Here is a 27,969-nt window from a genome sequence, read left to right on the forward strand (position 1 = left end):
TTTTCTGTCTGCCTTAAAGAAAAGTAAGACTACTGAAAAGTTACCTGACTGTGACTCAAGAGTCTCATTAGCACCAAGCAGTGGAAGGTTTTCTTCTGTGATTGAGTTGTGATAGCCCACAAGATTTTTAAAGTTTTGCATAAAGTCTTCAGTACTCGCAACCACTATTCCATTATCTGTATAACTGGAGACCATCTTGATATTCTTTTCTAAATGAAAAAATAAAAAGGTTCGGGTATAAAACGTGAAAACCTACGTGGGACAGACAGACGATGATGCCACCCCCACGAAAGTATTTAACACCCACCACTGGCAACAATACCCTTCCGTCCACATTCCTACATTCATAATAAAAAGCTTATTAAGACGGCACTTTTTACCTGTTAGAAAGACTATGTGTCGTTGCTGTATGTTTTGAGCCTGAAGTCTGATAAGGCATTCCAATTCTGGAGCATTTCGAGTTTGTGAATCACAATTGTGGTATGACAAAATTTCAACCAGATGTTTCTTTTGATAGACATTCAGAAGTGTCAGTAGACTTAGAGCTTTAGCATTCAATCTGTGGAAGTAAGTAGTTCAATATCTGGATCTGCATTTCTAAAATTTAGTATGGATGTTTTTGCTTCAAATTAAAACCATAATTTCTCAATAGAGGCAACCAGTGACAACTGCACTGCTTTAGTTCACTGCCTGATGGACGGGTGCTTCCTAGGAGAGGGAGGGGAGCAGGAATTGTACAACCCATGCTGACATCCAGGGGCTTTCTTTGCAAAGCCGGAGAGCCAGCTGTTCAGCTTTATACTACAATCTCATTGTACCTACTGAATAACAATACTTTCCCCTTTAGCTTTACTAATTTAGAATGTGAACAAAGGGCATAGGAGGACCAAAACAAAAAACCTTTCCTTCAAAAAAAATACATGGCTCGAAACTATTTGTACACCTCCAAGCACAAGGCAACAATTGGTAGAAACTACTGTTGTCAGCAAGATGAGGGTACTAACTTTGCACCAGTCACACCTTTGGGCCTCATTATCATCTGCTTACTGTTATCCGTTACACAAAAGTAAAGGCTCTTCCAATGCCTATTTTCACATAATTTGAAGATAAAACAAGTTTTTAAGAAGTGAATTACTATAAAAAGTTAAATACTTGTCAATCATTTAAACCTTAATTTCCCTAAGTGTTCCATAGAAAGTATTAGGGTATTAGAAGAAAAATGTTTTCCCATTAAGTTTCAAAAATGCTGGTTGACAGAATGTAAAACAATTCTTAACTAGAGAGTCTCTTAGATCCTTAAACTAGTATATAGTAGTATATTTACATAAATATACTATATAGACACTCTAAAATATATAGATATTTAAGAAGATCCAAAATCCATCTTATTATAGAATAATTTGTGGAGCCTTTCAAGTGGATTAATAATACAAGAATCACTGGGGAAATCAACTACTTACATAAATAAATGTCCTAATCACAAATCCCCTTATCATGTTGGGATTAATGTCTCAGTATATGTGTAAATAGATTAGCTGCCTAAGGTAGTTCTCCATTGGGAGAGAGCCTAATCTAGTTGGCATATATAGTTTGGTTAAAAAAAAAAAACAAAAAAAAAAAAAATTGAGTGCTGACTGTTCTTTTTTTTTTTTTTTAAATTCTAAACCCTCAAGTGGCAAAGATTAAACCAATTTTACCTATATACCTAATGGACTTCAACTTTAGCAAACTTCTACCTAATACTATTTCCAACAGGCTAGAAAAATAACTACATTCCCCCTTATGACTGGCTAAGGACATCTGGGAAAACTGCTATAAACACAGAAAAATGAACACAATGTTGACATCAACAATTATGTAGTTATTTTCCAACTCTCCCTTTTTTCTTTAAAGATTTTAATCATTTATTTGACATGGAGATCACAAGCAGGCAGAGCAGCCGGCAGAGAGGAAGGGGGAAGGAAGCAGCCTCCCTGCCAAGCAGGGAGCCCGATGCTGGGCTCTATCCCAGGACCCTGAGATCATGACCTGAGCCAAAAGCAGAGGCCTTATCCCCTGAGCCACCCAGGCACCCCTATTTATCAACTCTTACCTGCCCAATTCCTTTAGTTTTTTCTGGAATTTACAGTGGACTTTCCATTGCCATTTTCCTTCTGGAGTACTAAGTTCTTCAAGGAATGTCAAAAAATTTTTAAGGTTCTCTGTTAGAGATAATGAAGTTTATTTTAAATTCAATAAAAGTCAATCAATTATGTAAGATACTATATAGAAATATCTACTTCCCTATGTAGTATTTTACCCTCAAAGGGAGACAGACATCTATATATACTCTTAGATTTAAGAACATCTATGTACAGAAACATGCTAGTAACAATAACAAAGCAGAACGGATCCAAATGCAACCGGTGCAGACAGACTTGCTTTATATCAGATTTAGAGGAAATGTGCAGTGACTAAGAGACAAGGAAAGAAATTTGAGGTAATAAAATGATGGTAATGTACTCATCCATTTTGCCAATCAGAGATAACAATACATTTAAAAGCATGAGTCATTTATGAGAAAAAAACCTAGAAAGGACAAAGTTCATACTCCAAATAAAGCATAAATCTTACCAATTGTAATAACTTCCGGATTTAGAATGGATTCATCAGACACAATGAAACCTCCAGATACAAATAATTCATTATATGTATGATTTTTAACATCATCCAGACTATCAACACCAGCAAAACTAACGCAAGAGAGCTTCTTTAAAGTCACTAAGCCAGGTACCTATTTAAACCCCAAAACAAAAACAGAAATAAGGACATAAGAGAATGAAATGGTAAGACTCAAGTGTGAAGTAACCTACAAGAGAAGTCTAACAAAATACAAAAATATTTCCCAACATATCCAAAGACATAAACCAACATTTCTGTCCTGGGTACATACCATGAACAGAACATTCTGACAAAAAGGGACCTACAATAGACCTGGCAACAGAATAATGAAGGCCAACCTGTCTGGCCCTATGACTGCAGTCAGAATTCAGAGGACAGCAAGAGCCCATGCAGTCAGGAAAGCCTTAAAAGGGCAGAAGGACTTGAAACAGGTTCCCAAGACTGTATGGGTACCTCCAAATGCAATGGAAAGGGGAAATGGTCTGGCAAAGGGAGGGTACAAACAGGTTTTACCTGGGACATACAAATGAAGGCAATACAGAGTCAACGCACTCATTGACATTCAAGGAGTCAATACTCTTAGTCTTGATGAGTGACAGGGTCTGTGATGTGACGCAATTTAAAATTTTGCAAGGGTGCAAACGTGATCACAAGCTGATTCACAGATGGATCGTTTACATCTCAAGCCCTAAATCTCCCAAACTTGAAGTTCTACCTCTTTTAGACCTTATAAGGATATTTTAAAAACAAAGTTTAGCCTCGAAGACAGTAAGATTTTAAAATAAGGGAACTTTTATAACCAAAATAGTAGTGAATTTGACTTAAGAGTCTACCTTGTGAATGAAACCTGCAATGTCCTCATTCTGAATAATAATCAATAGTTTATCTAATTTTGATCTTCTTTCCAAAAACTGTTCTGGATGACATTCTGTATTGCCCAATTTGATAAGATATTCCTGTTAAAGAGAAAAACTAAATCAACATTAAAAGCGTTTTTTTGCAAATATCCACTCAACACCAGAAATGCAAGATCAACTGATAAGTAGTCACTTAGAAATGGCCACTAGTAGTGATGACCTTATACTATGGACCTTAGAGATCATCAGTTCCATTCTTCTTACAGAATCTATACATTTGAGCCTAAATGGCCATGCCACGGTCACAATGTTACAGTGCTATGCAATCAAAGTGAAGTAAATGCCAGTGGTGGGTACAAAAAGAACCGTAAGAACAATGGATTAGCCCAGGTTCTTAACCCAGTTCCATCATTTATTCTGGGCAACCCAGAGCCCAATCATTAACCACTCTCTCATTTCATTTTCCTCTTCTTTCAAGGGAAGCCCTTGGTTATTTGCAGCAAGGTTACCAGTATAGTACACCTTCCCTCGCAAAGCACTTTTCGGACTACTGGAATCATTTAATTCACAACAATCCCAAAGTCATTCATACAGCGCTTCAGTATGGCATTCACGAACTATTTAGCCATGTCTGTCAGAGTCACACCTTCAAATAAAATAGACCCTCCCACCTAATACCTCCCTCCATGTTGGTGACATGGTACTACCTTTCAAAGGACACAGAGTGAGTGGTACAGGCAGTTTCCTTTGCTCTTTGGTTGCTGGTAGAATTCTGAAATCTGAAGTAAACTGCAGGGTCCTAAAGGTCACATTCCTTGTTTCACAGATAACGGGAGCAGATTAATTTTCTCAAGGTTGGCAAGGCTGGTTAGCCACTAAGTCTAAACCCAGCTTGCCTCACAAAGAGTCTGTTGCTCTATCAAGAACGGTCTACAAGCATCACCTCAAAGAGGATATTTCTGTGTAGCCCTGAACTGAAGCAGCATGTTCTACATTATTAGATTTTGATCTAACCTCTACAGCTTCTGGGCAGATCTCAGAACAGCTTACAGACTGGTAATGAGAAAGTAAATTACAGGCCAGCTTGTAATTTTTGGTCTTTTTACATTAAGAAGATTTAACTGCGAATTCATTTTAAATGAGACCACTGAACTCCTATAGTAAGTCCGTTGGACTTATTCTAGATGCTTAAAATTTTATTAATAGTATTTTTACTCTATTTTAACATTTTTGCTGGATATTTTCTAATGGATATTGATTAAAAGAAAGTTCTGATCTGATTTGTAAAACACAAAGCATCCTTCTCTCCTACATAGTAACAAAACCAAGATTTATTCTATGGCAGAATGAAATATATGCACCATCATAAGTCAGTACATTTTCTGTGTGATACAATTAGTGTATAAATTAATGTGGTGAGGAAGATGGGATGATGCTGAGCACAGTGGGGGACTGGATCCACTCTATCCTCTCAACTAGAACCCCCAACACACAGCTATTTCCCCTCCCCACCAAGTACTACACTTGAACATGCTGCTGGGGATGGAAAAAGTTAAGCAGCTCTATATTCAATAATACAGGGCAAAATGCAACCAAGAAAACTCCTATACGTCTGATTTCAGCCTCCTAAGAAATCACAGGGAATTAGCAGTAAAGGCACACTGAGCACTCTTCTACCTCCTTCATTTCCATGTTCTCCATGTTCTCAAGGGCACGCTACATGAAACATGCTGACACCAAAGAAACTCCCAAACTGACAAAGGCTCAGAACATAGCAGCACAGATTCTGGGCCACTCTCAGCTATAAGGCATTTATTTATAGTACTTTCTGCTTCCTCTAACAAAACAAGCAGAAACTTGTCATGATAAGTTAATTCCATAAATGGGAACAGGCATTTATTTTAAAACCTGTATCATTTCCTGAAGGGATTAAAATCCTAGAGTTTAGTAAATACTAACTGTTAACATTAAATACTGATACAGCTATTCCTTTGTGTCATAATTTACCTGTTATAAATTTTATATATGTCTGTATCTACACATACAAATACATGCATGTATTTTTAAAAATCAAATATTTGAAAGACTAGTCTTACTCTGTAGCTTCAGTAGAAAAAAATATACCTTGCATTGAGGAATTTTTCATGATTGGGGAGTCTTTGAGGATCATCATGGTTTTTGATCAAAAAGGCTGTAGGGAACCCTGACATGATCAGGGTATCAGGAAATGCCAAAAGACTATATATATATCACCATTAGGTCATCCCTGGGCAGTTTTTTTCTATTTGACTGATAACCTCCCCCCCCCCCCATAAGAAATAAACACTAACAGCTTCTTCTACCTCTCTGTATTTTTCTAGTTAAAAACTCAGGTAAGAAACATTTAAAATCTTCGAAGCAACAATTTAAAGGTATTTGCAGTGTATATACAAATGGTCTATAAAATCATGATAAAACAAGATTCTAAATTCTAATATACTTAGAGGTTCTACATTTAATTGAACTTACTAGTCTTATTCCACTGTTTTAAATTATGAAAATATATGGTCAACATTTAAAAACAAAAAAATCCCCCTCCACTTTATAGAGATCAGACCCAGTAAGACAAGTTTATATAGCATTCCCATTATTACCTTCTCATTTAGTTACCTTTATTTCTTTACAGAGCACACTCTCTTCTTCTTCATGAATATAAAATTTCACAGTATTTTTCTGGACATCTTTCATGATTTTAACCAAACTGTTAAATACTTCAGGTTCTAACTGGCTTATAAAATTTGAAAGAGCTGGCTGGGCAGAAATGTTTACATCACTGGGCGATTTTGTTGTTTCTTTTTCTACCGGTTCCCGGGCAGTATCACCAGGTACAGTATGATCAGAAGTCACCATCAGCTCTGTGGCATGGTGTGGCTGGTTCACTTCTACTTCAGTTAAACCCAAAGCTGAAGAGGAATGCTGCTCAATGGAGTTGGTGTCTTTCAAAGTATCACTACAAAGTGGCTCAAGGAGCTGTTTATTGTTGAAGTCACTTGAGGAAACTGGTAGGACAGGCTTTCCCAGAGGATTCAATGCTATCTTACTACCAGAATCATTGGGACTGACTGGTGGCAAATTCCGACCCTTGGCCGATGCTTTGATAATAATAGTATTTAGTTTCTCATGCAAGCCATCTACAAACTCCTGTACACCAGCTTTGGAAGTCTTAGAATATATGAACTCAGAAAGCCGTTTCATCTTCTCTTGTGTTGAAAAAATAGGTGTGGAAATTCTACTGACATATGAAACATTCTTTTGCTTCAAAATCTCTTCTATCTTCCTAGAAAAGAGATTGTACTCTCCTAACACTGTCCTCTCTGTGGTTTCACTCATTGTGGGCGGCTCTGCTGCTGGCACACACTGCTCCTCCACTGTCACCACCTGACCTGTCAACACGTCATCCTCAGTGGTGCCCTTTAGTGTGTCTGTAAATGGAGAGGATGGAAACTGGTAATCAGAACTTCTCTGTCTACTTATTACCCGGGGGTCGTTAGGAAAGGCCTCCTGTGGTGGCAGATACACCACTTGTTCTTCTGGTGATTTCATACCTATATAGGAAGAGTTCATTATTATAAGAGCAATCCCAAAAAATAACATCTGAAAACACAAACTCATAAATAGGAATGTCAGATCAAAGTATGTATTTAAAACTCTACACTGGAAGGTAGAATAAATATCTCAAATGATGGTATGAGCTCCATTTTCTATGTGCTCTACTTATGGCTGGTCTTTGGATTTCAGTAGCTAGAGTAACAAGTCTGGATGTTATTTCCTTTAATTTTTTTTGAAGTGTTCGAACATCTGCAAATCTGGCATCAATACAAATTGTCTGCTTATTTCTGCTTCCCAGATCTGTTGAGGGGGAGGGTTCAGTAATATGGAAAAAAACATATTTCATATCTGCATTAACAGTAACACTCCTGAGATCTTGAGAAGAGAAGGTCATTCAGCTACCTGGTGTTAATGGAACCGTAACACTCTGACTTTTGACAGCTAGCTCCATCTACAGATTATACTTTTTCCCCAGAGACTGTAATTCAAACATATTTTAAATTTTTTTATTTTAAAGATTTTATTTATTTACTTGACAGAGAGACACACAGCAAGAAAGGGAACACAAGCAGGGGGAGTGGGAGAGGGAGAAGCTCCCTGCTGAGCAGGGCTCGATTCTAGGACGCTGGGATTATGACCTGAGCCGAAGGTAGACGCTTAATGACTGAGCCACCCAGGTACCCCCATGTTATGTTTTTTAAACTGTATTTCAAAACACATACCCTAAGTCCCTTTTTAAAAGACAAGGGGAAAATATGTTTAACAGCAATTTATAGTATTTTAGGAAAAGAAAAAAGTTTGTGATCTTTGCCCAGATATTATAAAGTTTTATTTTTTTTAATTAATTCTTCTTAAATCTTGGCCAATATTTCCTAACAAATCGCTGTTGTAGTCTATGAAATGGTACCTCTATATCAGGAAGTTGCAGGTATAAGTACAGTTTTTAGAACTATGGTACTTTGAAGATACAGCGAATTCCTTATTCAAGTTTGCACCCACATGTGGCAACATACCCTCTCCACACAAATTCAGTTTTGGTTTTCCTCACACTCACACTTTTCTAAAGCTCTTAACAGCCTCAGAAGCAGCCAGCTTGTGACATTTCTCCACCAACCCTGGTAGTTGCCATGAACCACTACACCGGTTAACTACTGCAAAGGTCTGCTGGCAAGTAAGACCACAACAGGTCTGTAGGTGAAAGAAGGGTAAGGGAGCAAAATATCCAATGTAAGAATTAAAAACTTGTGAAACTGAGGGGTGCCTGGGTGGCTCAGTGGGTTGGGCCTCTGCCTTCGGCTTAGGTCATGATCTGGGATCATGCCCCACATTGGGCTCTCTGCTCAGAGGGGAGCCTGCTTCCCCTTCTCTCTCTGCTGCCTCTCTGCCTACTTGTGATTCTCTCTCTGTCAAATAAATAAATAAAATCTTAAAAAAAAAAAAAAAAAGTTAAAAAAAAAAAACCAAACAAACCCAAAAAACTTATGAAACTGTTAAAGCAGAAATTCAAGTTCCATAAAATAACTCCAGAACACAGAACATCCTTCTTAAATCTGTAACATGGGGTTTAGTGCACAAACAAAATATCCGGAAGGATACATAAGAAATTTCTAACAGAGGTTGATCCATGCAATGAAACTAAGTGTCTAGGACAGGGCTGCAAGACTTTTTGAGGTATTTTACTTTTTGAGATACTTTTCCACTTCTTCTTGAGTACCATATCAGATGTCTGATTTATTTATATAAAAACATTTAAACTGTACCTTGTAAAACAAAGAGGTTGGGGAATACCACCTATAATTTTTAAACTTCCAATTATGTATTATTTCAAATGAAATACCTGCTCCCAAGACATATAGCTGTAGTTCAGACCAATAAGCTTATGCCTTGAAGGGCTATGATAAAGGGAATTTTTTTTTTTAAAGCTGAATTAAGCTTAAATCCATGTAGGGAATTTTCCTCCATTAAAAAAGTTTAAATCTCTTTTAAAAAAGCAAAAAAAATCTTTTAAAAAAGTACCATCATCTAATTCTATTTTGCACAAACTTCCCCTATAAGATTCTAATCACTAGAACTGACTTTATCTTTAAAAATGTCTTCCCAGTAATGATCTAAAGGAAACACATGTCAATAACAATAATACATGTTTTCTAGTGATTGTCATTCAAGCACTGCAGTACTTTGACTCTGAAAGGGGAATAATGAGTTCTCTAAGGCAGCATCATTTACATATTTACATTTTCCATCACAAAATATAAAGATGGTATGACAAATAAAAGAGGACTGCAGATGCCAATGGCTCAAGTTGAAGCATAAACAAGACAAGATACCTGGCTGCTTCTAATGAGAAAGGATTACTGACAAAATAGGTGAATCCCAGGGATAATGTTGAGTGAAACAGCCAAAAACAAAACAAGACATTGTAGGTTCCATTTACCTTAAATTTAAGAACAGGTAAAACTAATCTATGGTCAAACAAACAAACAAAAAAAATTAGATTAGTGCTTACAGCTGGGTCAGGGGGAGTACCTACTGGAAGACTGAAAAAGAAAACCTGGGGGTGTTGGCAATGTTCTAAATTTTGATTTAGGCAGTTGTAACATGAGTCTATACACAAGTAAAAACCCATTGAGCTGTGTACTAAAGATTTATGCACTTTCCTGTATCTCTTATATCTTTTGTTCCTGCTTTGCTTTTTTGGGTCATTTTTCCTAGGAGGAGACAAAAGATTTTCTTAAAGAAAAGCATTCAGTCTTTTTAAAAAAAACTCTATGGAGAGGAAAACCATAAAGATCAACTAAAACTATGCCACTTAGCTTTCCTTCAAATTAAGGAAAAAAACCCATTACCACTTACGATTTCAGAAAGAATAAGATATAATGAAATTGAAACAAACAAAAAAGGCCTACCACCAAACTCTAAGCAAGAAAACAATGCCTATGACTATCTGCAGAGATGCTGAATGGACTGAACTCAGACAAAAGAAAAGGTCTTCTAAGAACCAACAGCAACTGGCTAATCAGCAACATCTGTAACTTTCTGAAATCCCAAAGTTTCCTAATCTCTTATTTACACTACTTTACTTAAATAATCAGAAGAATTGGGTCAAAAATTCAAGATTAGGAATAATGAACCTAGAAGATAACGGGCCTCAATCCTTTTGTTTTTTAAACTTTAAAGAAACTTGAAGACTGTTTTGCATAGGGTATTCTACAGAAATGGATTAAGAAAAAAATTCCCATCTTCCCAAGACATCGTATCAGACAGAATCACTACAGTGAAGAAAACTTAATCTCCGAATACTCAGTGACCTCTTTAAACACATTCTTTGTATAAGAATATTTGATACAAATCAAAGATTTTAAATGCAAATATGATGTTGTCCAAATTTTCTGTAATAACAGAACTCAAAATGGTGCCCTACTGATAGAGAACCAGAAATGCAAGGAGCAATTCTGAAGAAGGGCACATCGGGAGGAAAAGCAAGGGGAGGCTTCTCACCTGGTGTTTGTTTCTCACCATGTTTCCCCAGCTGGTCTTCTGGGCTTCTTGCATTCCCTCCTGAGGGAAAGCATCCATTAGATTTGTAGACTCTTTTCAGATATATGTGATACCTATATTAAGCACCTTTCCGACAAACCCAAATGCTAACAAATCCAAGTATTACATCTTCTGCCTAAAACAATCCAGAAGGGTCATTCAGAGATAGAAGTTGCTTCCCTTTCCATTCAGATGATGATGGAATATCAACATCTAGATGTTGCGCCTTCAAATGGCTCTGAACATCAATTACAAAGCTACCTAAATGAAGAATGGTTAGGATAATGACTTGTATTGACTACTTTTTTACTGTGTTCTCCCATTCAAGCCAACATCTCCAGCTCTTCAGTACCAGTCACTTCTCTACCATCACTTCTAGAGCTCTTGCCCTTCTGGTAAGATACTAAGTAGAGACTGGTGCTGAAGCCCATGGTAATTCTTCAAGTTTTAGAAATTCTTCTGAGTCCTTGGAGGTCTCAGTAGCTTCTAGGTCACAAGCCAGTCTAACTTTTTAGCAAAAAGTTGGGTTTTTTTTGTTTTTGTTTTCATTTTTTTCTTTTTAAAGGACTAGGAATGGAAAAGATGTGCCCTGGGAATATTTCCAAAAATGCTTAGCTAACAAAGGTAAGGACTTAGAATATTAAGAGTATGTATATGTGTGTGTGTGTGTTTATGTGTCTACACAGAGAAATTAGAATACTGTAAAATGATCTTTCAACATTAACCTAGTCTTGCCCCATGGTCCAATAAGCTTTCTAGGGACTTCTGCATTTGATCACTTCAGGGTAATCTCTATGATGATCTAAGTTTTCTAAGATAATCCAATGTTAAGAAATCAAGTTTGTTTGTTTGTTTTTTCCCAAACAGATGAACCTCAACATAACTTCTTAGATGATAGCTTCTTATAGTGAAGTGTATTCTAATAATTTGAGAAGATAACATTTAATCTGTTGTCCCAAAGAGGTGTCATTTCACCTCTGTCACTATCTCACCTTATTAGAAACTCAATTTCTGCCAACAATATTCATTTGGAAGTCTGCATGCTAAACTCCATTGGGAAAGCATGTTTTAAATCCCTCTGGTTTTATAGGCTGTTTTGCAGATACTTGCTGATGCTGACCAAAACCAGCATCATTGCTCCAAATGCACCAAAACCAACATTACATTGCTCAAAATAAGATGATGTCAGAACCAAGTAAGATGAACCACCCACTCACCCAAGAATGGAATCTAGAAAAGATAAACCCTTTAGGAAACTGCTAAGTAAAACCAAGCAAACCGAAGTCCCAGTATACATGTTCTTACCTGTAATTGGAATCAGTTTCCAATGTATTTCAGTCTCTTCAACATTATTTGACTTAGACTGTCTGCGGAATCCATGTTCAATGGGAACAGTGGGACACAGACTACAATCTTCAAAATTACTCATGTTAATTAAATTTGGATCCTAAAAATTAGAGTACATATTCAATAGCTTTTCAAGTAACTTTTATGTCCAGAATAAACAAGTAGGCTCCACACCCAATGTGGGGTTTGAACTCACAACCCTGAAACCAAGTCACACATTCCACTGTTTTTTAAAGATAGCAAATCCACAAGCTTCAATCTAAACATTACAAATGAGTAAAAACAGCATGGCAAAGTTAAAATACTCTCGTCTTAATTAAAACATAATGTTTTCCCTCAAAACATAATTTGATGTTGATTTAGAGCAGTGGCTGTAAGAATTTTCAGAAAAGCACCAAGTATTTTAGGCTTTGTGGGCTGGATACCCAGGTCTGCCTGTGTAGTGCAAAAGCAGCCAGAGGACCCACCTACACAAATGGCTGCGTTGCACAGTGTTCCACTAAAGCCTTAGTTACAAAAACGGGCAGTGGGCGGGGGCACCGAGATGGCTCAGTCAGTTAAGAATCTGGCTTTTGACTTTGGCTCAGATCATGATGAGGGTTGAGATTGAGCCCCATGATGGGCTAAGATTCTCTCGCTCCCTCTCCCTCGTGGCTGCGCTCTCAAATAAATAAATAAATAGAGAGATGAAGGCAGCGGGGGCAGAGTTTGGCCCATGCTCCTATCAACTCAATTTAGAATATTAAATATGTCAGGAAATGTTAATAATATTAGTTAGTTACCTAAGTTACATACTTCTGCAAGTGGGTCTCCTGATATCATCCTCCCCCTAAAATAAATATCCTAAAACTATGTGCAGAAAGCCTGGGGACATGCATATGACTTTTATTCAAAGGCAGGTGAGAGAAATAGGAGAGAAAAGGAAATTAGAAATGAACCCTTAGGAAAATGGTGCCATCCTGTTATTGTTATTTTCCAGAGATGCAGCCACATTTTGGGGAAGACAAGGTTACTTCTCAGCTGGAGATCAGTACTAAGTTTCCTTCATAAATAAACTGGATGTCCTGTCAAGCAATGCTCAGAGTCATTTCAGAAGTAATCTTTAAAGGACACTCACATTCCATTCCTCTTTGCATGAAAAATACAAACTACCTAATCTTGTTTATGTCACTTTTGGATTCTAGAACTGCCAGAAGAAAGCCAATCTTTTGAGGATTCAATTTTATTAACTATATATATGCCGATACACACAAACCTATAAGCAGGAAGGAAAACAGCTACTTCTGCATTTATCCCTTTGTAATAAGGAATAACTTAGAACTACTATCCTGGACAGATACCTTCATTGCAATGTGTATGTTCTTTCTTTTTGAAAGGGAGAAAAATCCCATTGAAACACACCTACATCCTCTTCCAGACACACATTCACAAAAACAACATATATAATCAAAAGACACATGCTTACTTCTTTCAAATGTAGTTTATGGTCCATGCCTGCTTCACCAGTAGAAACAGCAACAGGATACTTTAACAATGATGTATCAACTTCTAGCAATGGGCTCTGAGTGCCCTTAAAATGCACACTTTCAATTTTTGCACAAGTAGGCTGCTCATATTCTTTCTTATCTGGGGGAGAGCTCAACTCATACTCATGCTTTTGCCTCAGCTCTTCATAGGCATCATCAGTATTCAATCCTAAGGCTTTGTTGACTGTATCTGTCAAGGATGCATCAGAATGCCGTGCATTTGCTAGTGTTTCTGATAGCCAATTAAATAGCCGATGGATATCAGCAACACCGGAATTAGAGGTATCCTGCAGCTGCTGTCTCAAATCAGCATCATGCCCAAGAGAGCCAATAGGCTGAGGAGACCCTGAAGGTAAAGAGAAAGAAAAACCTTATCTTAGTTTGGAATGTTTGCATAAAAACTTAAAAATCATATTTACCTAGAAATTAATTGTCATAAGGTATTTATGGGAAAGAATCCAATCAGACCACTGGCTTAGACTGTATGAGTACATCCATCCCTTTCTTTACAAATATAACTGGTTCTAAAATTCTGCACATAGCAGGTACCAAGGTGGCTCAGTTGGTTAAGCACCTGCCTTTTGCTCAAGTCATGATCCTAGGGGTTTGGGATTAAGCCCCACATCAGGCTCCCTGCTCAGTGGCGTGCTTGCTTCTCCCCATATGTATGTACTTTATCTTTCAAATAAATAAATAAAAATCCTTTAAAAGTAATAAGAAAAATTAAAAAAAATTTGCACATAGCTAGAAATTACCATAAATGAAAGCTTATTTTCATAACTTGAAAACTGTATTAATGGAGAAATGAGCTCAGACATCATGCTAGTAGTATGGATAATATATATTAATACCTGTAGTGTAGTTACCTTAAACTCTATTACCAAAATCCCAATCTGTTTACCCCCAGTTTTATCTGACTTGAAAAAAGAAAAAATATCTGTACTTGTTATTCTGCAAAATGTTAGGACATGCAGATTACATTTAAATCTACTAAAAAAAACCAAACCATGGCTTAATTTGATTTCTATCTCCTTTATACCTATTAGATTTTGTCTTTAAGATAAAGCTTGATATTCTTATAATCTAAAACCTTATCTTGAATGACTAGATTACTTAATTCATAACAAAGCTAAACTAGAGATACAAAACTATCCTGAAGCAGTCTATACCAAACTTGCACTAAGAACAAAAAATACTATGAGAGAAAACATGTTAAGAGATGGTTACAAGCAGGTATAAATATGGGTGATCTGCACAACCATTATATTTAAAACCTGCAAAGGGAATAGACATTCAGGAAATGGGGCTTGTAATGCTGAAGAAGGGTAAAGCCTGGATAGATGTCAGGATTTCCAATTTAAGCAGGGTATAATGAACCACAGGGGTTAAAAAATTTAGAAACACAAATGAGGAACACCTAGAAATGCAAGTCTGACTGTCACTAGTTCAAATTTAACCTATCTCTCCCTTCTCCCCTGCCTATTTGGCCTCTACTTTGGCCTATTGGCCTGGCTTTCCCACCATTTTTATTATTGATAAAGCCTGACTGTAATACACGACTATTTTTTCACATAGACAAAATCAATTATCAGCTAAAACAGTACTGAAACTTAAGTATCTTGACCATTATGTGCTAATGCTAGTAAATACAGCCAAGTTTGGGCTGTATTTACAATGTTTTAGAGTCAGTCACAACTAAGTTATGAATTAAACATGGATTAATGAACTACATAACTTTAGGTAAAATTACTCAAATTCTTCAGATTTTTTTTTTATCTGTAAATTAAGGATAATAATGTCTACAACTCAAGAACTAAATGAGTCCATATATGTAAAACACCTGGCATATGGTAAACAGTTAATTCTCAAGACACCAGGTCAACAGTTAAGGCAGTGCAGATCAGTAAATGTCCACAGATTCAGCATGGCGTAAGCTAAAGGTAATAACAATCAAGAAGCAGAAGAGCCAAAATCTAGGGAGGGATCTGAAATGCAAAGATATAAGGGTTGAGAGAAATGAAAGATGCTTCGGGAAGAAAGAAAAAGGAGTGTAAAGGGCTGACTATGACATATTCTGGGGAGAGAGATGAACCCTAATCAAGGAATATGGGAAAAAAGAGTGGGAAACATGGTTACCCATGTGGGTTATGGCCAATCTATCAAAAACTTTTGAAAAGACATATACAAAGCTGAGACTGGAAGAACATGATACTGAAATGGGTGACAGATGCCAGGAAAGCCACCCAAGAGGTAAGAACAAGATGAAAATGCTGGAAAGAAAAAACACTTTAAAGAAGAAACACTTTAAAGTTACTGAAGACGACAGCACTGTCAAACAGAACTCTCTACAATGATGGAAATGTTCTCTATCTGTGCTATTGCAATACAGTAGTATGGCTTATGCAATGTTCCAAATATAATATATGAAATGAACCTTTATTTCATTTTAATTTAAACATTTTTTTTTTAAGATTTTTATTTGACAGAGATCACAAGTAGGCAGAGTGGCAGGCAGAGAGAGAGAGAAGAGGAAGCAGGCTCCCCACAGAGCTGAGAGCCTGATGTGGGGCTCGATCTCAGGACCCCGAGATCATGACTTGAGCTGAATGCAGAGGCTTTAACCCACTGAGCCACCCAGGTACCCCCATTTTAATTTAAATTTAAATACAACACGTGGCCAGTGGTTACCATACGTGCAGGAATAGAGAAAGAAGAGCAAATAAGTGAAAAGTAACTGAGGATACAAGCACTGATGGCTAAGAGAACAGTATAAAAACACTGATTTAACCTAATCAGTTCTGAGACACACTGAATTTGAACATATACAAGTAAAATAGCTTAGTAAGAAACAAGAATGGAATACTGGTATCTGCCATAAACAACAAGAAGAGCAGCAGCACAAAATTCAAAGGTCCACTAACTCAAAGACATTTCATGCTTTTTTAAGCAGTGTGAATATATTAAAAATCTAGATGAAAAAGGTTTTAGAGTACTTGCAGTACTGAAACACACACTTGAAAAAAATATCTCCCATTTCTGACTTTTACTGTCAACTAAAACAAAATAAAGAAAAATAGAAAAAAAGAACAAGTCAAACATATTACTGGGGTGGGAAAAAAAATGTGTATGCATCTAAGATATCAAATTTTAAACCTCCGAAGGTTCCTTTCACTAAGCAACATGCTAAAGGGACCTAATATTCAATGTACTTTCCCAATTATAAAATTAACAGGACATAAAAGGACAAGAACTCCAATTAAGAGGACAATAGCCAAGCATACTTTATTTTCCTTGTATTAGCCTAAGCTATACAATTCAGAAATCCGATTACTTTCTTTACAAAAATAGGGGACAGGCTGGATTGGTTCTGAGGCTATAACTTGCAGACGCCTGTACTAGGGGAAAGGACAGAACTATTTTACTGTATTTTTGGTTGTTATTTTTATACTATATAAAAGCAACCTGATATTTTTACCTTCATATAGATGGCAATTTTCAGATAAATTACTGGTTTTGGCGAGCTTTCTCATATTTTCAGGTAGATCCTCAAGCTTCCTCTTCAAGACAGTTTTGCTTCTCATATCTTCTGTGTCTGAGTCCCCACCCACATTTTTTTTCCTACACTGAATTAAATTAATCAATTCTTTGACTCTATCCTTATCATAATCCAAAGAGTGAGAGGACTTCTGCTTTCTAGGTATAATAGTTTCACCCCTTGAGTTATTTCGTTTTCCAAATTTCATTTTTGTACCATTCATTTCTTCTTCTTGGCCTTCATAATCTGAGAGTGGACTGAACTGTTGAAGTTTTCTATTTTCTTCAAAAAGCTCTTTCAATTTACAAATTGGTAACTGATACATTTCAGGCCGAAAAATATAGGCATGCAAACAATTATCAATATGGGATTTATTTTTTGGAGCTGAGTATAAGAACTTTTTATCATCTAATCGGGAATCATATGGAAACATGATAAACTCTCGTTTACCTGAACCAAAACCTCGCTTAAAAAATTCATTTACATACTTTTCAACAACAGAATGAAAATTTATAGTATTTATATTTTTGAATTCCTTTCGACACTGAATCAAAGCAAACTGTAAAAACTGAGTTATTTTTAATACATCTGTCATGCTCTCATGTCTCTTCTGTGGTGTTGCATTAGTTGAACCTTTCTGTGCTGTAAACAAACAAAAAGGCAAACCATGTTAGCAATCAAGAATCAAACACAGATCTACATGTTGTCAAAGAAATGCAACAACATTTACACATTAATGGTAAACCAGACTAGCAGTATGTACCCTAATATATGCAACATAGAAATAAACGAAGAGTGTTGCTTCTAAAAAGAGGCTGCTTAAGAAACTAAAAATTGTAGAGGGTATTTTTAAAGGAAAAAACACCCACTCATTGAAGATCTTCATTTCTTATTGTCCCTTGGCATTCAACTGGTAGCAGGGAAATGTAAACAGAAATAAAGAAGCAAGGCAAAATCTGAGGTCCCTTGTAAGAGAATCCTGCCAACTGATAGCAATGTCACTCCTTCCTGCTGTACTGGAATAAATCTAACTTTACATTAATGTTTTACACCGTATAGACAGATATCTCAACACCAAGTGGCTACAATTGAAAATGTCATTCTTAATTTAACAATGAAACCCATCAGTGGGAATTTTACCTTAATATAGAATTCAAGTACTTTCTTAGAAACAGAGAATAGCAAATTTTCTCTAACACCAGTGTAAATTTTTATTAATTTTAAATGGCCTAAATTTAGACTAGCATATGATCTTTTTATTGTTGTTAAAATTTGAAAGCAAAAATGAACTCAGCTAAAAAAAATACTACTAATAATATAGAACCCTAAAAACCAAAGCTACTATACTATTTTAATAATTACAATCAATGGGGAACCTGGGTGGCTCAGTGGGTTAAGCCTCTGCCTTCGGCTCAGGTCATGATCCCAGGGTCCTGGGATCAAGCCCCGCATCGGGTTCTCTGCTCAGCAGGGAACCTGTTTCCCTCTCTCTCTGCCTGCCTCTCTGCCTACTGGTGATCTGTCAAATAAATAAATGAAATTTAAAAAAAAAAATAATTACAATCAATGTTCATTTAGTGAAAACACTGTTAACTCCCAAAGAATTTTCCATTAAAAAATAATCAAGTCATATATAGTTTATGTTTTATTTTGCTTTGCTAATACATCTTAATAGCCCCATAGTATTTTCCAAAATATGATATAAGAAAAAAAATGTTTACTGAGTTATCTGGAAAATTTCAAAGAAATGTAAGTATTTATCAGTGACTTGATTTAGATATTCAAAGAACTTACAAGTAACTACGCCTCTAGATTCTTGAAATAGAAATAAAGCATGTAGGACTCGAGATCTGGCAGTTTGATGTTCTAAAAAAACAGAAGCCAAACTGGTTAGCAGTATGTTCTAATGAAAAAATTAAAAAGAATTGTAAAGATTAGAGAGATCACTTACCATATGGAGAAACCATTTGACAAGGAGAGAGAAGAAAAAGGTATCCTCGGTCTCCCAAAGGTTTAACAAGGACCTGCATTTTTGGAAAAGGGAAGAAGTTGAATCTGCTTCATTATTACTCATCATAAGGCAGGCACACAGCAGTTTCTAATAATTAAAGCAAACAAGTTACTGATCATCTTGCTTTAGGAAAAATATTGCTACCACATTAAAAACTCTATGAACTCTCTGATTAACAGAATTCCAAGCAAACAAAAATTCCCTAGTTCTCATATTAGTAATAAGAAGAAGATATTACTGAACGAATTCCCCTAATTAACCGTGAAACCAACTCGATTTTTCCTTGACACTAAAATACAAGGACCAAATTAAAGACTTCAAATACCTTCCTCAACAATTCAAAAGACATGTTAAATTGCCAAAGCGGTGTGCTAAATGTTAGGGGTATAAAAACAAGTATAGCACAAACATTACATTTCATGAGGTCAAGCTAATCTCAAATTAAATGTGTTGCTATAATCTAATTCTTCACATAGTTAATGAACACCTTTCAACCTAAGGCAATTTGCCTTGCCAGAAAGAACTTTAAAGACAAGCAACACAAGAGCCTTGATCATAAGAAATTTATAATTGGGTGGAGAGTAACAGAAGAAATATCAATAATTATTCAAAACAGAGAAGTTCTCAAAAAAATATACAAAACAACAAGAAGAGAAAAAATATAGTTTATAGTTGGAAAAGATACTGACAGTGTTCTTTAGGTGGATTCTGAAGGATAGGAACACTGCCAAGAGCCTAAGATTATGGGAAGGACTATTTTAAGAGTCAACATCATGAGCAAAGGCAGTTACAATTGATGAATGGTCTGCAGGCATTAGAGTACTTAAGATTAGCAAAAAGGTGATGGCAGACTAGGACAAACATACAAGTCTAGAAAGAAAGATTATGAGCTCAACTGTAAAAAAGGTAAGAATACCAGGTTAGCCAGGAATGCCCTCAAGAGTATATGTCCTTTTGAAATGGAGTTCAAAAACCAACAAAAAAACTCCAACAGCACTGTGAAGGAGGGGGAAATAAAAAAAGTAATGCAAGAAAGTTTGTCAGCTACTGCAATCATTTGCAGTATGTTTTAGATTGAAGAAAGGGGAAGAAAAGAAGATCTAAGCATGACAGTTGAACATAAAAGGTTATCGGGACTCTAAAAGGAAGTACGTGTCACCTAAATTTCTATTAATTCCAGTAAACAAAGTCTGTGAAAGAACCCATAATTTAATGGACAGAAAATAACTGCTATCGATTTACATTTAATAAAGACAATGAACAGCCAAAAGTAAAATGGACAATGTACATGCAAAATTTGTTTCAGACTCAAATACTTTTATCCAAAATGTTTCATTTTTATTTATTTAGAAAGAGAGTATGCACAGAGGGCGGGGAGAGAGAGAATCTCAAGCAGACTCTTGAGCACAGAGCCTGACATGGAGCTGGATTTCACAACCATGAGATCATGACCTAATCAAGAGTCAGATCCTTAAGCTACTGAGCCACCTGGGTATCCCTAAAACATTTTACATATCATATTCCTTTTAACATTTTACCCATCTCTTGGTTTGTCAGAACACGAAGCTGGGAAGTACGAGTAAGATTTTCATGTTTTGTGGTCATTAAGGAAAAAATAGATAATTTTAATGTCTCACCCACTCTAATACCAGGGTTTTAAATTCCACTGGTTCAGTGCCATAAAGACCCTTGTCTTTTAATGGGCCTTAACATCCCCAGAGACCCATGGAGCACAGGGAATCCACATCCTAAAACAACATTCCAGCAGAGAGAGGCCCTAAAAATAGTATCTTTGCCTTTAGCTCCCAGAAACACTTTAAATGCTGTAGGGGAAGAAACATCCTTTGAATTCCATCCTTCTGCTGCCTCTATTATACCTTACTGTTTTCTTCCCCTCAGAAAACAGTATTAATCTAGTCTGCCAATTTTTATTTCTTGATTCTACTATTTTGACTTTTCAAATAAACATTACAGGTAACATGGTACAAACACAAAAATGCTGGAGAACCTGGCTAGCTCAGTTGGTAGAGCGTGTGACTTGATCTCGGGGCTGTGAGTTCAAGCTCCGTGTTGGATGTGGAGATTACTTAAAAATAAAATCTTTCAGGACCTGGGTGGCTCAACTGGTTGAGTCTGACTCTTGGTTTCGGCTCAGGTCATGATCTCACGGTCCTGGGATCCAGCCCCAAGTCAGGCTCCATGCTCAGCAGAGTCTTCTTGAGATTCTCTCTCTTCTCCCTCTGCGCCCCCCGCCCCCCCTTCTCTCTCTAAATTAAATAAAATCTTTCCCCTGAAAGGAATACTACACTATATGTTAACTAACCTTAATTTACATAAAAACTAAAATAATAATAAAGTCTAAAAAAAAGCAAACAAAAATATGTTAAAAATATAAAACAGTAAGCTCACAACCTAGGAGGAAATAAGCCACACTAACTGAGATTTAGCAGAAACAACAGATTCCAACACCCCAGGATTTCAACTGGAATTTCAGATGTAATATATAAAACAGGTTATGAGCTGCTTACAGAAATAACTTGAAGAACTGAAAACATGTTCACATAAAAACTGGTACAAATGTTCATAGCAGCTATTTATAAAGAAGAATGGAAACAACTGATAAATGGACAAAATGTGGTATTATCCATACAAGGAAATACTGTTCAGCCATGAAAAGGAATTTAGTACTGATATGTGCTACAACATGGGATGAACCTTAAAAGTATTATGCTAAGAGGGATGCCTGTGTGACTGAGTCAGTTGAGTAACTGACTCTTGGTTTTGGCTGAGGTCATGATCCCATGGGTCTTGAGACTGAGCCCCATGTGGGCCCTCCATGCTCAGTGGGGAGTCTATGTGAAGATTCTCTCTCTGCCCCTCCTCCTCTTAAATATACAAATCTTAAAAAAAATATGCTAAGTGAAAGAAGCCAGGCACATACTGCATGATTCCACTTACATAAAGTATCTAGAACAGACAAATCCATAAAGAAAGAAGTAGATTCATTGTTATTAGGGACTGGAGAACAAATGCGGAGCGTATGCTTAATGGGTATGAGGTTTCTTTCTGGGGTGAACAAAATGTTCTGAAAACAGATAGTTGTGATGGTTGCACAACACTGTGAATCCACTAAAAATCACTAAAAAAGTGTACACTTAAAAATGGCTAAAACATATAGCAGCAATATCCACAATAGCCAAACTACAGAAAGAGCCTAGATGCCCATCAACAGATGAATGGATAAAGAAGATGTGATACTTGGGGCACCTAGGTGGCTCAGTGGGTTAAAACCTCTGCCTTTTGGCTCAGGTCATGATCCCAGGGTCCTGGGGATCGAGCCCCACATCGGGCTCTCTGCTTCGCAGGGAGCCTGCTTCCTCCTCTTGCTCTCTCTGCCTGTCAAATAAATAAATAAAATCTTAAAAAAAAAAAGATGTGGGGTGTGCATAAACACACACACAACAAACAAACAAAAAGGAATATTATGCAGCCATCAAAAAGGAAATCTTGCCATTTGCAAAGACATGGATAGAACTAGAGGCTATTGTGCTACGTGACATAAGTTAATCAGAGAAAGACAATTATCATATGATCTCACTGATATGAGGAATCTGAGAAATAAGACAGAGGATCATAGGAAAAAAGGAGGGAAAAATGAAACAAGACAAAACCAGAGAGGGAGACAAACCATAAGAGACTCTTCTCAAGAAACAAACCGAGGGTTGCTGGAGGGGAAGGGGGTAGGGAGATGAGGTGGCTGGGTGATGGACACCGGAGAGGGTGAGTGCTGTGAACTGCATAGGACTGATGAATCACAGACCCGTACCCCTGAAACAAATAAATTAGATGTTTTAAAAAAAAAAAAAAAAAAAAAGACTAAAACAGTGAAGCTCCTTTCAATAAAAAAATACCAAGGAACATCAGAATGTAACACCTCCACCTCCTATAACAGTGCCTGGCACATGACAGGTACTCAGGAAGTATTCCTAAAAAATTAACAAGAATCTATCTATTAAAAAAAAAAAAAAAGACCAGGCAGATCAAGAATAATCAAATATAACTTTCGGAAATCAAAAATATGTGAAATTAAACACTCAATGAATGAATTAAACAACAAATTAGACACAGCTAAAGACAGAATTTGTAAACTAGAAAACAGCTATGATGAAATTACTCAGAATGCAGCACACAGAAACAAGTGAATACAAAACACAAAAGAAAATAAAAAATACCAAGTACAAAATGAAAAAACCTGACATATGGTGCTCTAGGGTCCTACAGACAGTCTAAACAGAATGAAGGACAAATATAGCCAGATAATACCTAACTGTATTACAGAAATGAATATGTAAATCCAGATACAAAAGAATATACACCAGCTAGATAAATAAGAAATCTACACCCAGACATGTAATTGCAAAACACCAAAGATGAAGATAAAAAGCAACCAGAAAAAAGATAACTTACAAAAGAATAGTAATTAGACTAAGAACTGACCTCTCAACAAAAATAGAAACCAGAAGATACTGTAATATAGCTAAAGTGCTAAGAGAAAATAGCTGTCAACCCAGAATTATGCACCCAGGATCTAACAATTAAGGAATACATGGGGTTTTTTGGCGGGGGGGGGGGCAGCAAATCTACCAAGAGGACATGTTCAAAAATTGACCACAAAGTGAGTTTTAGATCAAGTATCAATAAATTTCCAATAATCACCACCTATTCTAACAGGATCAAATTAAAAAAGTATAATATTTGGAAATTTAAAAACATCCTCTGTGTCATGTGTCAAAAAAGGAATCACAATGGAAACCAAGAAATATTTAGAACAGAACAATTATGAAAACTCTACACATTAGAAGTTGTGGAATGCAACTAAAACAGTTGTTGGAACTCAAAATCCAATGACCATTTTCCCAACTTCCAAAGAAGGCAGAAATAATAAAATGAACCCTCCAAAAGTAGAAGTTAATAAAACTAAAATTAGTAAAAGATAAAACAAAGATACAATAGAAGGTTAAAACCATAATTTGAGACCAATAAAATAAATAAACCTCTGGTGAAAGTGACTAAACGAGGAAAGCAAAATGAAATTACCATATAATAACGCTCATAACAGCTATTAATAAGAAGCTATATAAATGACTATCACAATAAACACAAAAACACAAGAAATGGACAAATTCCTAAAAACCAAACAAAACCATATGTTCAAACTTAACCAAGGAAAAACAGAAAGCCTGAAAAGTTCAATTATTAAACTGAATCATTACTTTAAAGTCATCCATAAATGACAAGTTTTGCAGTTAAGTGGTAGAAAACATCCAAAGAATGTATCATTTTAATCATTTATACATCCATCTCTTGCAAAATGAGGAATACTACTTAAATCAAATCTAAGAAACTAGCAGAATATGGATACAAAACCCAGACAAGGACAATATGAGAAAGAAAGTTTGCACGTTAAAACTCACTCATCATCACAGATAAAAATTTAGAGAACATTCACAGACCAAACCACACATTTCATAAAGAAAAAAAGTGGAGCTGATAGTTTTTTGTTTTTATTTAAAGGTAGGCTCCACTCCACCCTGGTGGGGCTCAAACTCATCATGACCATGAGATCAAGACCTAAGCCAAGATCAAGAGTTGGACCCTTAACCAACTGAGCAACCCAGGTGCCCCTCGAGTTGGTGTTCTTAACCAGCAAAACAAATACAGTTTAATACTGGAAAAAGATAAAATATAATTCATCTTATAAGTCTACAGGATAAATTCTACACGTGATGGTTCATTTTATGTGTCAACTTGACGAGACCACAGGGTGTCCAAATATTTGGTCAAACTTTATTCCAGCTATTTCTGAGTATTTTTGGATGAGTTTAACATATAAACTCCCCTGAATCTCCAGCTTGCTGACTGCAAATCTTGGAACTTTTTAGCCTCCATAACTGTGTGAGCCAATTCTTTATAATAAATCTTTTTCTGTATGTGTACATCCTACAAGTTCTATTCCTCTGGAGGACCCTAATACACTAATATACCATGTTAAAATCTTGATAAAGGCCCTCCCAGAGCATTCAATAAATTAAAAACCCATTATGGTTAAAATGAAGAAAATTTTTAAACTAATGAAGAGATTTGTGAAAAACCTACTGCAAACTTCCTACCTAGTGACTGATGTTAGACATGTTCAAAAAGGTAAGAGAATGCCTATAACCACCACTTTTATTCAACATTGTAGTACTAGAGAGCCTAGATTACACAGTAATATAAGAAAAAGAAATAAAAAAGCTAAAGGAAAGGAGAGGAAAAAAATACAACAATGTAGTTCTCAGATGATAAAGTCTATACAGCAATCCCAAATAATGTATAAAAAAGAACAAAATAAGGATGCCTGGGTGGTCAGTGGGTTAAGGCTCTGCCTTCAGCTCAAGTCATGATCCCAGGGTCCTGGGATCAAGCCCCACATCAGGCTCTCTGCTCAGCAGGGAGCCTGCCCCCCCCCCCCCCCCCGCCGCCTGCCTCTGCCTACTTGTGATCTCTCTGTGTGTCAAATAAATAAATAAAATCTTTAAAAAAAAAAAAAAAGAACAAATTATTCAAATTTCACACACTGATCTAACAAAATCAATATATAAATATCAATTACATTTTTTAAAAGATTTTTTTATTTGACAGAGATCACAAGTAGGCAGAGAGACAGGGAAGAGAGGAAGAAGCAGGCTCCCCACTGAGCAGACAGCCTGATGTGGGGCTCGAACCCAAGACCCTGAGATCATGACCTGAACCAAAGGCAGAGGTTTAACCCACTGAGACACCCAGGCACCCCATCAATTACATTTTTTTTTTAAAGATTTTATTTATTTATTTGACAGAGATCACAAGTAGTCAGAGAGGCAGGCGGTGGAGGCCGGGGGGAGCAGGCTCCCTGCCAAGCAGAGAGCCCAATGCAGAGCTTGATCCCAGGACCCTGAGATCATGACCTGAGCTGAAGGGAGAGGCTTTAACCCACTGAGCCACCCATGCGCCCTGCATCAATTACATTTTTAAATACAGAACAGAAAATGTAGTGAAATGGAAAATACTGTTCATAATGGCATCAAACAACAGCAAGATGCCCAGGGATAAACTGAACAAAAACTAAGCAAGATGTGTACCCAGAAAATTATAAAACTCTATTAAAAGAATACCCTAAAGGGGCACCTGGGTGGCTCAGTGGGTTAAAGCTTCTGCCTTCGGCTTGGTTCATGATCCCAGGGTCCTGGGATCAAGCCCATCCAGCCCAGCATCTGGCTCTCTGCTCAGCAGGGAGCCTGCTTCCCTTCTTCTCTCTGCCTGCCTCTTGGCCTACTTGTGATCTCTGTCAAATAAATAAATAAAATCTTAAAAAAAAAAAAAAAAAAGAATACCCTAAAGGAATGAAGAGATAATCTTGTTCATGGGTAAGACAGTATCACAAAAGACATCTATTCTGTCAAATGTGATCTACAGATTTGATAAAATTCCAATTAAAAAATCCCAGTAGGGGTTTTTTGGTGGGGGGAGAAGAGGGTTTAGGAGGAGGAACCTTGAAGCTGATTCTAAAATTTTTTTTTAAAAAGCAAAGTTGAAACTTAAATTTTTGAAAAAAGCTGAAGGTCATATAGCAAAACACTCCTAAAAAGGATGAAAAAAGTGGGGCAGTTGGCTCTACCTCCTATCAAGGCTTCTTAGTGGAGAAAGGTGAGACTATTCAATAAATGGTTCAGAACAACTTGTTATTCATACTTGTTACTCATCAAAGTGAAGTCGGATTCCTAAATTATATCATGCCCCCCCCAAAATAAATAAACCCACAGAGGCAAAATCGTAACACATTCACAAGAAAACTTAGGGCAATATCTGTAAAATCTAGGGGTACGGAAAGATTTCTTAAACAGGGAAAGATTTCACAAACAGTGCTTAAAACTCAGGCAGATAAATTTAATTAGATAAAGAACATCTGTTCTTCAAAAAACCAACCATGAATAAAGAGGCAAGTAGCTTAAGAAAAAAAAAACATTCTAGCACACGTACCTCAGTATTAGTACCCAAAATATATACAAAATTCCTCAAATTAGTAAGAAAACATAAGCCACCCAAAGGAAAAACAGGCAAGTGAACACTAAAATAAATTTATAAAAGGATGATCGACTCGTATCTCAGGAAAATACTGGCTAAAATCACAGTACAATATAGTTGTAACTACAACTATAGTTATAACTACACAACTTTTATAGATTTTGCTACAGTCTGACTTTATCAGTGACTGCGTGAATTAAGGAGAACTTGCTCATAGTAGGGGATATAAATTGGTATACTTAAAACAGTATCGCATTATCTTGTAAAGCCAGTCATGTGTTTATGTTAAGATTCAATAATTCTACTTAGAGATAATAAAAATATATACCCAAGAGAAAAATATTCTTGTACATGTACACCAGGAAATATATAGAATGTTCACATCAGAAATAACATTCAAATTTAGGAACATCCATCATTTTCCTTTATATTGTTAGCTTTAAGAATTATTAACTTGGGCGCCTGGGTGGCTTAGTGGGTTGAACCTCTGCCTTCGGCTTGGGTAATGATCTCAGGGTCCTGGGATGGAGGTCTGCATCAGGCTCGCTACTCAGTGGGGAGCCTGCTTCCCCCTCTCTCTCTGCCTACCTCTCTTCCTACTTGTGACCCCTCTCTCTCTGTCAAATAAATAAATAAAATATTTTTTAAAAAAATTATTAACTTACCCCTACCAAAAGAGAGCTCAATTTAATTTTACTTACATTATAAATCTCCCTGTGAGAAAATAAAATTTCCCTAGATTTTTCAGTGCTCCTCTATCAAAACTAGCCTTCGAATACACAGAAAAGTAAATATAAAGATAGG

General features: G+C 36.4%; 1 protein-coding gene across 5 annotated transcripts in view; it reads right to left on the bottom strand.

Moving 5' to 3' along the window:
- Positions 1-27,969, bottom strand: part of TASOR (transcription activation suppressor) — a 53,955-nt gene that overhangs the window by 4,188 nt on the left and 21,798 nt on the right. For 2 of the 5 annotated variants that reach the window (XM_032322787.1, XM_032322807.1), the window contains exons 12-23: positions 19,003-19,075; positions 18,846-18,917; positions 16,992-17,693; positions 13,456-13,862; positions 11,949-12,090; positions 10,605-10,664; positions 6,168-6,979; positions 3,495-3,617; positions 2,614-2,773; positions 2,093-2,201; positions 381-559; positions 45-209 (exon numbers count right to left, since the gene is read on the bottom strand). In XM_032322787.1, coding sequence (XP_032178678.1) covers positions 45-209; positions 381-559; positions 2,093-2,201; positions 2,614-2,773; positions 3,495-3,617; positions 6,168-6,979; positions 10,605-10,664; positions 11,949-12,090; positions 13,456-13,862; positions 16,992-17,693; positions 18,846-18,917; positions 19,003-19,075 — 3,004 coding nt within the window. The other 3 variants (XM_032322780.1, XM_032322797.1, XM_032322815.1) reach the window with 2 other exon arrangements.

Source organism: Mustela erminea, chromosome 1, assembly GCF_009829155.1.
Source record: "Mustela erminea isolate mMusErm1 chromosome 1, mMusErm1.Pri, whole genome shotgun sequence".
Lineage (NCBI taxonomy): Eukaryota > Metazoa > Chordata > Mammalia > Carnivora > Mustelidae > Mustela > Mustela erminea.